This window comes from Diplotaxodon limnothrissa, linkage group LG12 (genome assembly GCF_057381915.1).
Source record: "Diplotaxodon limnothrissa isolate DT_005_m linkage group LG12, D_limnothrissa_male_GT1.1, whole genome shotgun sequence".
NCBI classification, from domain to species: Eukaryota; Metazoa; Chordata; class Actinopteri; order Cichliformes; family Cichlidae; genus Diplotaxodon; species Diplotaxodon limnothrissa.
The window spans coordinates 17,821,445-17,833,741 of NC_140607.1; the positions used below are offsets into that span (position 1 = coordinate 17,821,445).

The 12,297-nt window shown below is 40.2% G+C and overlaps 1 protein-coding gene across 1 annotated transcript in view; it reads right to left on the reverse strand.

The window, feature by feature from the left end:
• Window positions 1–12,297, reverse strand: part of LOC146621109 (uncharacterized) — a 313,936-nt gene that overhangs the window by 181,012 nt on the left and 120,627 nt on the right. The window contains exon 7 of the mRNA XM_085368718.1: window positions 11,612–11,755. Coding sequence (XP_085224844.1) covers window positions 11,612–11,755 — 144 coding nt within the window. The remainder of the gene's footprint in view (window positions 1–11,611; window positions 11,756–12,297) is intronic.

Genomic DNA, 12,297 nt, shown 5'->3' on the forward strand with positions numbered 1-12,297 from the left:
CTAAATGATTTTGATAGAAGCAGCAGATGTGATCAGTGGAATTGCAATGAATAATGACAGATAAATGGCGTGTTTACAGACTGGTCTCGTCCACCCACAATAAGAGGGGTGTAATCAAATCACAACAGTTTTTTGAGAAATGCTCCTTAAAGGCCATTTCTGTCTCAATCCAAAAACAATCACACCCTGATGTAGCTGCTAAGATGCATGCAAGCCCTGAATGTTACTGGCTTTGAACGGTCCAACTAACATTTTCAGAGTCACTTTGTGCACAAATGTATAGTGAATTTTGTCGCAAAATGATTTTTCAATGTTTTTTTGTTTTTTTTACCTTAAACCATGCTCGGTTTCTAGAACATGTCAGAGAGAGCACAAAGAACATTTTTCAACACTGAAAAATTCCAGTGTACATATTTCACACGGTTTCTTTTTAAAAAAAAAAATCTCCTTGAAATAATGTGAAAGCTAAAAGTCTGGAAAACATTATTACAATATTACAGATGCTGTTTGGATTCAATTAGTAAATAATAATATTCTCTTTATTTAAGATAGATATTGGATGTATTCCTGTTTGACTTTTTATAATAACAGAAAAAATAGTATAACAAAAAAGAAAACTGAGGTGAAGTGTCAGTGGAATAATAAAAAACACACGACTTGAAGAAGAAAGACAGAAAGAACAGAAGGAGCAAAAGAGAGGAAGGCAGGGTCTTGAATTAATGCCAATCACTTCAAGGGACTATAACCTGACCACTGAATTCTTTGAAACCTCAGACACACAGATAGAAGGAAGCAGTTCTGGTGAAGCAGCGAAAGAGTCTGGGAGGTAAGAAGGAATTAAACTGATGAAGCAGTGAATGTGAAGTTATGAGGGGAAAAACCGGTGGGGTGGAGTTATAGCGTCCACACCCAAATGACCTGTTTCCAAATAATTATGAAAGAAGAAGAAGAAGAAAAAAATAGAGCAAGTCCCCAAGAACAAGACCAATTTTCACACTCTAGTGCACAAAGAGAAGTACCGACTCTAAGATGAGAGGGTTGGCTGTATTATACTGGCCCACTTAAATCTTAATGTGTTATTTGACTTGGCAAAGAACTTGGTATGTCCCATTGAGTAGCGGGGAATCTTACCAGGGTTTGCCAAGTCCGCTGCAGCCGTACTGAAAAGCTTTTGCCTTGGCTAGCCTGCAACCTTACAGGGTGGTTCCACCCTGTGGAAGAGTGGAAAAGGGTGTCGGGTTGGGATGATGAAATATAAACACTAATGGTTACAGTACAGCCTTTAATTTTAAAACTGTCATCGCGAGCACTTACAAAATGAGTACAAACAAACTTGGGGTTTCTTTTTTAGGAGAGAGGAAAGAGTGAAACTACACACGTACCAGAAGTCCAAGTGACAGGGGTTCACATTGGCCTGCTATAATAAAGGAAAAGGTATAATGTGACTTGAAGTAACGTAAATGCTTTTTTGGTTTTCCTTATAAATGATGGAAAATGAAAGCTGCAAGAACAATTTTGCGGTATACAGTGTACGCTGCTGTGAAACGAAAATAATGCAAATTTATTAGGCGAGTGGGAAAATCCAATAAAAACTCTCAGTGATTGGCTTAAGACAGAAAACTTATTATTCCACTTTTCTAAGACAATAAATCAGGAGTTATTATAGGGACTTGTCAAATGTAATGACTTATTTTGAACTCAAAAGCTATATATTCAACACGAAGCGTTGAAGTTGGACAGAGCTATTGCCGTATTTGGCTTATAGACGCACAAACAATAAACTGCTTCGGCTAAATAAAACACGGCTTTACATTTGTGAGGCATGCTCCAATTGAAAATCCAATAGACGACGTTTCACTTTGCAAAGTGCGGCTTACAAAACTCCTCTGTTCCCCGCTAACCCACATTTCATCGCAGCTTTCCATGAAATAAAAAAGCGGGATCATGTGTTGTTTCGTTTACGGCGTAGTTCAGCGTGAGGTCAGAAGGACCTAAAACACTCACTGTACGGCCCACAATTAGACTTGACATTCTGTGTTAATAGCTCGATTTGACTAGTGTTTTCCGAGGATTCATGCCACTATGTTTGAGAGGTCCAGACGCATGGGAGGACAACCCTAAAAAAAGAGCCATCCGTGGCTGCCAACATGATAAACCTGTAGGGAGGAGCCCAACATACCCAGCCCCCACAAAATTCATCCTCAAAAGCAAGTATTGCTCTTGCAAACTTACAGGAATTTGAAAGATAGGCCACACCGCACTATCTTCCCAGTGACCTACATTGGAGAAAATAACAGAGAGGTGAACTGTAGAGACAGAGAGAGATGTTGCGAGGAGGACAGGAAGAGAGGATGAGAAATTATGCCAAGATCTGAAGACGCATTTTTTTTGAGAAATGGTGTCTGGCAGCATGCACAGGGTCAAGACCCGCAGCACTAGAGCTCAAGCAGCCATCTTGGCAGTCAGTCCTTTTTGGGGTTGGTGGGGGCGAGTTTGTGCGGGGGGGGGGGGGGGGGGTTTCAAGGTACATAAGTCTGCTGGGACTCACCATTTCCTCTTTCTCACTGCTGTAATAAAGAAGCTTCTATTTTTCTTTCATACAGTTTATCTTTGATCGGTAATTTATTACTCAGTTGACAAGAAATGTAAACATCCACATAATTTGGAGCAGAAATCATTACTTCCTGTAGTTATATTTACTATGAGGACAACGATACTCAGAAGGGGATTAGTAATCAAGGCATCTGATGGTGTAAGCTGTTCCCCCACGGGGACAGTGACTTTCTCTCTCTTCCTTCCTGTTCTTGTGAATATCTCAACCTTGGATTCAGTCATTTCCAATAAACAAGAGAATTCAAATAATCATTGTGACATATTTCACTCGCTCCCTTTGTCTCCTTTTCTCACTCTCACATGATCGCACACAGCGCACTCCTCCCTCTACAGGGCCTCCTACATGGGAAAAGTAGACGGGGCATGAAAGGTACACAGTGTTGATCCAGACGATAAGCTGACCAACTGGGTTCATTTATCAAGGAAAATCAGTGCTCAAATGTGATCCTGGTGTGGGATGCAAAGCCTTATGACAACTCCATCCCATCCACAGCTCTGGGCTTGTTGTCGTAGTTGCCTTGCAGAAACCCCTGAAGTGTTATTACAGATCTTCTCTGCCATAAAACAGAACATTAGTTAAAACAAATATTTAAATCTAGGTAAGAAGGACACAAGGGAGACAGTCTGAATGATGTATGCCAGATTAAACTATGCCTAGAAAGACGGAGAAATGACCTTAACCGTCTTTATGCTGCAAAACCCGGTTATATGTGATATATTAAGAAAACCGCAGGCAGATTAGAGAGACACAGATACAGTAAGTAAAACTCATCTGGTATGACTTTCTGTGCAAACTGAAACCCAATACATACATATCAGATCTGAATACTGTGCAGCGATAATAGCTGAATATTCATTTTAGAGCGAGCGGAAGACAAACATTCCTGTCCTTAATGACATCTCTTGGGAGGAAGTTCATTACACAAGGTTGTTACGCAACAAAACTCTGTCACTTTGAGAGGTCAAAGGAGGTTCACATTGCTAACATTAGCGCAAAACCCAGTGGCAACTAGGTTAGTGACACTCCCTGCATAAAAGAGGATCTTTAAAAGAACTGGGATACAAGTAACATCAGTTCTCCAGGTAGACATGATAAGACTTCACTTCTGTGACCTACTTTGTGTGAGACTGCAAAAAGAACATCATATAAAAGGTATGGATATTGTCTAGCTCATAAAACCAGACATTAGCAGTGGAAACCTTTTGAGTATAACCAGTTCACTAGGGGTGTCACACAATATTCTAAATCCGAGTGTGTATCCAAATATTCTTAAAATAAGCAGACATTTGATTTGGATCTTATGCATGCTTAAATGGTTTACTTCTGTGTTAGCTTTCCTGAACAATTAATTAAATGTCATTTTTGGCCAATCCTGACAACATAACCATCAACCACGTGTTGCTTTTTTGTACCCTGAGTACTAAACCTCAGGCATTTTTGAACAATCCCACAGTGGTGTTTGAAGCACCAGCAGGGCCTCGGAGCAAGATACTTGTCTAAGATGATGTTGATCTACAAAATACCTGGGCAGAAAACATTGCTCTTTGGAAAAGAGGTTAAATAGCCTTTTCAGACTTCTACTCCCTTTGAAACTGTGCCCTTGTTTTTCCTTTGGAAGCAACATTAAAAATAAGTCTGTTGTCATTATTTAGGGTACCCGAATGTAGGCAAGGTAGCAGTCAGTTTACCTGCGATGTGTTTATCAGACGTCTTTTTAAGTTGTTCACATATTCTAACAATGTGAATTAAAGCAATAAAATTTAAAGAATTCAACCAAAGAACCATAACTTTTCAAATGTCTAATTTTCATAATTTTGTTTTATATCACTATTGAGTGTTAATAAATAATTATCAGGATGGTGTAAACAGAGATGGGCAGTAACGCGTTACTTGTAACGCGTTACTGTAATCTGATTAATTTTTTCAAGTAACGAGTAAAGTAAGGGATTACTATTGCAAAAACGGTAATTAGATTACCATTACTTTCCCGTAGGAACGCTGCGTTACTGCGTTACTAAAACCGTGATTTTTTGCGAGAATGTCTCACGACAGTGATGTAAGCGAGTGCGCCGTTAGTGACAACAGCTGTGTGCAGATCAACAATGGATCACATATCGAGTGTGGGAGAGAGTATGAGCGTGCAGCGTTTAAAGCGTGGAAGTACTGGCCTTACTTTGAGTTTGATTCCATAAAAAGTGACAAAAACATTAGTGTCCGTTGTGCGTGGGAAGAAAACTTCTTTTTACAGCGAAAAAACCCCTAAACTTCCAAGCAAGCACTGAGTGCGCTATGACGTAATGGGAAATTCACAGAGAAACTCGCGGATTCTTCCATTGACCGCGGCACACCTGCACCAGGGTAAACCTCCGCCTACCGCAGTCCTGCTTTACAGGTGTAAATAGAGCAACAGGACCGCTGAGTCTTTGACTTTATTTATTTTCTGCTGTGTTTTACTTGCATCTATTTGAAAGACTGAGTGTAAACACAAAAAATATTTTATTTTATGTGCTGGAATGTGCAGAAAATAGGTTTAAATGTTAAACTAATTTATTCAAGTCAGAGAATGTTGCATATAGTTTAATTTTTGCTTGATGCATAAAGTTAAAAGATTAAAACTGATAAAACAAGTTAAAAAAAAGAGACTTTTCCATTTGATTACATTTTGTATGATGGATTATGCAGAAAAAGTAGAATTGGGCTGAAAGATCTATCGCTTTATCACCTATTCAGGTTGTAAATCATGTTTTTAAAAAGTAACTAAGTAACTAAGTAATTAATTACTTTTGAAAATAAGTAATCAGTAAAGTAACGGGATTACTTTTTTGGGGAAGTAATCAGTAATTAGTTACTGATTACTTTTTTCAAGTAACTTGACCAACACTGGGTGTAAAATGTAAAGGGCAGTATATGGCAACATTGTTACTTTACAGAACATCCAATGTGTCCTCTTTTTCTTCTTCTTCGTTATTATTACTATCATCATCTTGCTCTGTTCATCGGTCCATCCCTTGAACCTAGAGCTACCATGAGGATGTGATGGTTCACATCCTGTCACTATATGGAGTGTCAAGGAGAACAATCTTCAAGCTTTTCTTCTATTAATTTCTTAACCATAAACCTTTTTATGGGAAATTTTATTGGCACAGTGCTCCATCTTTTTCTTGACTGAAAGAAAAAAAGAGCAACTATCATCACTAATACTGTTGTAGTTCATGTCCCACATTTTCTCAATTATATTTCTTTGTCTTTATATTTAGTAAGTTTTTCCGATAACTTTCAGAGAGACATTTCTTTCAGTTGGGACAGCAGTGAGCACATAAGTCCCCCGTTGTCCTTCTCTACTAAATCACACTAGCCTCATCGTGTTCACTTATCGCTGATGCGTTCATAACATTACTATGTGTCTTGGATGTTGCAAATATTTGCATACTGCCCAACAGAGGTATGCTGCAGCTTTGTTGTGCCTTGTATGTATTCTGTTTTGATTAATTCTGATCGCCCACAGAGTAGATGGTGTAGTGTCTCTTCTTAGTGTTGAGCAGCAATAGTAATAATAATAATAATAACAATAACAATAAGAAGGTAAAGAAGAAGAGTTTGGTGAGTCTGTATGGAATAATATACAGCAACAATGAGCAGGGAATTCTGATAGTCGTTGAATCATCCCACATAGAAACAGCCAGGTGTACATGTCCTCATGGAAGGTGAGGTTGACTGTAAGTGCACGTGCGCGCGCACGTGTGTGTGTGTGTGTGTGTGTGTGTGTGTGTGTGTGTGTGTGTGTGTGAAAACATTGTAGATGCAGTTGCTCACTGTTCTGTGCACAGATGGATGATTGATGTCCATGCAGGCCTACATTTTTGAGTGGATTGGAGTCACAGCACATGAGCAAACACAAGATGGGAGACAGTGGAACTCTTCACTACAAAGACTAGCAAGAGTCTCTGTACCACAAACACACACTGCAGAAACTCAAACTCACACACCACACCCATAGATCCACTTCCCCACCTCCACTGCTTGAAGATCTACCTGCCAGCTGCTGCCAGTCGCAGGGAAAGATGGGCTTTGTTGGTTTTGTGAAGCCCAACGACAAGACCCCCCTGGAGACTGCAGGTCTCCAGCAGCACAAGCCTCAGCCTTATCCACTCCGCCGCACAGGCAATCTGTTTTCTATATTACCAGCCTGTATCACTGTACTATGCACTATAGAACAGCAATTGAGCAGGAAATTAAGTTAGGGGATCGGTATTTGGCGGAGGAGAACGAGCTGGTGTGGTCTTCTCTCTCCACATACAAGGATCATTAAATATCACATGAGTTTTTTGATAAATTCTCCTCTATCTGCTGTTCCCATCAACTTACTCCCCTCTTCCCCCTCTCTCTTTTTCTCTGTCTCTTTTCTTTCTTCTTCAATTTCCCTATCATCATCTACCAGTTTCTCTCTCATCTAGCTGTATTTGTAGAGTGTATGAACCAAAACATCCTAATGGATGTTTAAACAGCTTGAGATGTGTCAGCCTGGGAACTACCTCCCTGTGACAGGGAGCTCTGGCAGGGAATTGAAACCATTACAAGGGGAAAATAGGGGACATATTTCTTTCTTGTCCTTTTTGTTTATTTCTCTTCCTCTCTCAGGATCCTTTTCTGTCATCCTCCTCGCTTCTCTGTCTATTTTCTCACATTATTTCTCTGTACAAACAAACGGAGGACCGACTCGAAGCATTTGTGGATTCCAAATTGGAGCAGTCTTTTTTTTACTTTGATTACTTTCCTCCCCTTGTTTCCATATGTACTCTCCCACCTGAGTCTTAAATGAGTGACCGTGTGATTCTGTGTAAGCATAAGTAGTGAGTGAGGGAAAGAAGGACAAAGTGAGCGCAAGCTAGGTCAGTGCGCTACTGTTCATAATAGTAATACTTACACTGGAGCACTGCCAGCACACATACAAAAACCATCTCAGCGCTCTGACGTGAAGCAGTGGTTTTATTTTTATTTTTTAGCACAAAAAGGACTTTTTTGTTTCTTTTATTAACTTCTTAATCATAAACCTCATTATCAAACTAATAATTAACTTATATTTCAGATTACTTTTAGGTTAATTTTGGGTATTCAAATGCCCCAGATCTCTAATATTAATGAAATGTATATTCATAGAAGACATTGATTCCATTATCTCCTCTTCACACTTTAGGGAAAATCCTTATTTGGTAAGATAGAGTGGACCTGAATGGACTACATTTATACGATTTCCTAAAGCTTTCGAGCAAATATTTAACTATCACACAAATTTGCCTAAAAATATTTTCTTCTGAACTGCTTAATATCTAATGAGGCCTTACAAAATAAAGACGTTTTTATAGTCGTGACTCATGGAAGCACTTATCCCCTGTCGCTGATTGACATGTTGAGTTTCTTCTTCAGAGCAATGTTTTTGCCTGAAACTGAAAGCAGACACTGCTTTTATTACATCCATCCAGACAGACAGACACAGAAGCTCACTCACAAGGACAATGAGCTCTCCTGCAACAATTTAAGGTCAATCAGTAGCGCTGACAGCTAAATTAACAAGTGCTACAGGCACCATTACATTAGACCCCTGATTGTGTAACAATAAATATATCAATACTCTGTGTCACAGATAAACTAATATCTACAAATAAGCAAATCAAATGGAAAAAAAAAATATTACTCTGGAGATAGGTTTACAACCACCACTGGCTACACAGAACATACAGGTTACTCAAGACCTGTGTATCGGTCAGGTTAGTAGGAGGCAGTCGGAGAGATAAGGTGCCAAACAGGTCTAAATCCCTCCTGAAGCTGACTTGATGGACAGACAGGCCACCATTAACAATGCGGTAGCTTGTGAGAGCAGCAGCTGATGGAAAGATACCCTGGCATTTGCTGTGTTAAGAAGTGGCCCTTAAAGATTTCACACTTCCAATTTCTTTGAATTATCTGCCATCTCCAGCCTGTCACTCAGCCTGACAATCTCAGATTTTTGCTCACTGAGGCAACGGCCTGGTTATTGACAAAGCAATCCACAGTGATACAGCAAAACCTGATAAAACATTAGTCAAACGACACAACGTACAAATCTAGACGCACCTCACACTCGGAAAGATGCTCACACTCTTTGTTTTCCCTTTTTCAGCTGAGCACAGCTTTAGTACAATAAGAAGTAAGGATTGTCCAGAATTATATTTAAGAGTGTGACCAATAAAGAGTGGCACAGATACAAAGAAATCCAGATATTGAAATATATCATCTAATATCCTTGATATACGTATATATGGTGAATATGATTAATAGGAAAGGAAAATGATCAGGTTGTAGGTATATCTGCAGTGAAGACAATAGTGCATGGCTCTTCAACACAGTCACAGATGAAGTGACACAAGCATTAACTCACTTTGGTCTGTATCATCCTGTGCATTTTTTTTTTGTGATATTGATACACCAGTGATGCCAACATATCAGGTTTATCTTTGCCTTTTGTGTAAAAGCATGAATCTGCGATTTGCTGTCACATGAAACTTGGTTGAACATCCATTGTACATCACAATTAGAAGCATTATAGCTGACACAGCAGAAAGGATTCGCTATAGTCCACTTATGAAGCAGTGATGACAGCCAATGCTGTTACAAGACAGAACAGACCGCTTATCAGATCTTTGCTGGTTTTGATTCGCTCGCTGATTCAGACAGGCCATGATAGAAATATCACAACATCCCCATTACCCTCAGCATTCAGTACATAGTGCACAGCCTGTGCTTTCTATGAATTATTAAAAGCAGACAGATTATGCTGCAAGGCTGCACGGCTGCTAGTCTAGAGGCAGGTTACAGATGCTGCTGAGTAAAACAGTAACATCAGAAGTGCGTTTGTTCTTTTTTTAAAGAAGGGGCTTTGTTCTCTTCTTTGTCAGATTAGGGGGGCTTCGATAGGTTTCAGCGTATGGGTTTAAAAAGAAAAGGAGGGGGAAATAGTTGGTGGGGTTTGGACAAGTTGTATGCTTGTGGACATTTGTGAGTGTGTATGGCACAAGATGAAGAGGGGGTGAAGGGCATAGTGTCAGGGCTTGTCTGACATGTGGCCTGGTGGGCTGGCTGGATGGTTGGTTTGCTGTCTAGATGGCTGGTTGGGTACAGCCCAGCTCAAGCCTGGCAACTCTCTCTCTCTCTCGCTCTCTCTCTCCCTGGAGTGACGGGCTGAGACATTAAGACAGGCATTTTAATTAACTGTGCCACTCTTCCACCTGCTGCCCTCAATATGCTCCGGCCCTGGCAAGCTGTTTCTCATACCACTGACTCCCTTGCACTCCTTTTGTTCCATCTTCCCCATCTCTCTACTTTTTGACTTACTCCTCTTCTTTCTCTCACTTTCTTTCCAATTTTCAAATCTGACCCCTCATTACTTCGACTTTTCTTTCTCCCAAAGCCTTCTTTCCTATTCGTTGTGTATCCCTCTGCTGTTTGACCCTAATAAATGAAAACTCATACCAATAGATAAGGCGATTCCATCAGGCTCAAATGACAGAGTTAGCCAATTTCTTTTTCTTTCTTTCTTTTTTTAACTTGGAGAGAATTAATTCCTACATGTGTCCTGTTCTACTGGCCCTCTAACTACCCCCTCCCAACCACTGAACACAGATACACGAACACACACTCGCGCACACACACACATTGTACACACTCATGCTCTTCAAATCTATCTGGTAATTCAGTTCTGCCTGACACTCATCAGGCTATTCATTAAGGCCTGATTGGAGATGGATATTTCTTTTTCCTCCTGACAGAATGGAACTAGGGATCAAGCTGGGGACATTACAGGATTTGGAAGAGGGACTGCAACACACAGCCATGTGAGTGTGTGTCTTTTTTACTTGGTCAATCAGTGTGAATGTGAGCTCATAAATGTTTGTATTAATATGTGTAAATGTATGCCTGGCGGTTTAAGAATCTCATTTGGTGCCGTGACTCCTATAGTTTAATCATTTAGATCATAAATTGAGAATTAATTCAAACAGAACGGAGCAACAAATGATCCACTTTTAGCACTCTACTTAAATTGTATTACACTTTTAATGGGGTTAATAATAGACGGCATTACCAACACAGGAAAACGGCACTACAAAGTGTTGTATTAAAAGGATTAATGTTCTCCCTTCAGAATTGAAGCCAGGTCTTGGAGATACAGCTAAAACTAACAAATGGCCCAACTCAGGCTCCATGATGGGGCCTCAGTTGCAGTCATACTACAGTAAGAAGACAGCAACTGGGGCCAATATATCAGCCTGGCAGACACGGCGCATTCATCTGCCGTGTGGGGAGAAGTGACTTTGAAGTTCTCCGCGGTGAGGTGAAAGAGCAGCTGTGGCCTCAACCTCTGTGTTTATGTAGCCGCTCAAGCCCTGGGAGAGCTCTTAATGAACGATGTGGATAAATGGACACCACGGCTAAAAGCACACACTCAAATGTCTGTGTGCGGGCTAAGACACTAAGGCACTGATTTATTAGCCAAACATCGGTATTGGCCAGTATTCTCCATGATGATCGCTATCAGCTTATCTGAAAATGAGTTCATGCTCACCAGAGGCTGTTTGTCTGTTGTTTCCCACTACGTTAGCAGTATTACACATGGGATCGAGTATCAAAAAGTTGTACACATTTGAACTTATGAAGTTGTGATGAAAGGCTGAAAGGCAGTTGCGTATTTATAATGAAGAGTTCTAGGTCTCAGTGGCACAAAATGGGAAATAAATAATGAAAATGTGCAACAAAAGACTCGTATAAGCATTGCTTGAGGTCAGATCGTTATTTAAATTTGTATCAGAACTGCATGTAGAATTTCAGCGTATCCCTTATAATGTCATAGAGGTCATCCACACTGTTAACTTATATGTCCACATGTGCTTTGAACTGAAATATGCATCAACAGCTGGCAGGTGATGGTATGTTTGTAATAGCCTTCAAACATAAGCAGAGACAAACCTGTTAGAAGAAGGCTGTGCCAACATCCACCAGCAATGTCTTTCACTGGCGAATCTGGTAGCGTCACTTCCTCTGGGGACAGGATGTTTCCCTTTGTGCTTCCACATGACCGTCCACATCCCCACTGAAACAATTTCCCATCACCTGCATCATCAGTTAATAAATTGAGTTTAAGTAGTAAACAATTACACTTCCAATTTAAGCCAATAAATATTTGTGGTAAATTATTAATGAAATGAATACAGTTTCAGCGATGATTTGTAAGTTCCCCCCCAAAAGTCCAAACTTTTGAATACTCAGGTCCTTTTATCTTATACAACAGATATGAGATACCAAGTGATAGAACATGTACTGAACCCTGTACGGTTCCTCCATTAAAAGCAAAGCACCCCACCGGAGGGGCCTCCAACCCCCTGCAGCTCATTTTGCATCTCTCTGCAGCACGCATCTCGGAGCATGTTGTCCTTGTTGTGCGGCTGCTGTGTGGGGGTCTCTAGAGATAAATTATGGATGCAACGCAAAAGCTGTAAAATTTGTTGTATCTTCTATTATCTTCATGTTAAAGGCCACAAAAGCTCTTCAGTGAAGTCAGCCATTAAGAAATGACAGGTATTGCTATCAGGCTTCTTTATAGGCTATTACCTGCAATGACAGCAGCTGCTGCTGCACCACTGTACGGCCTATCA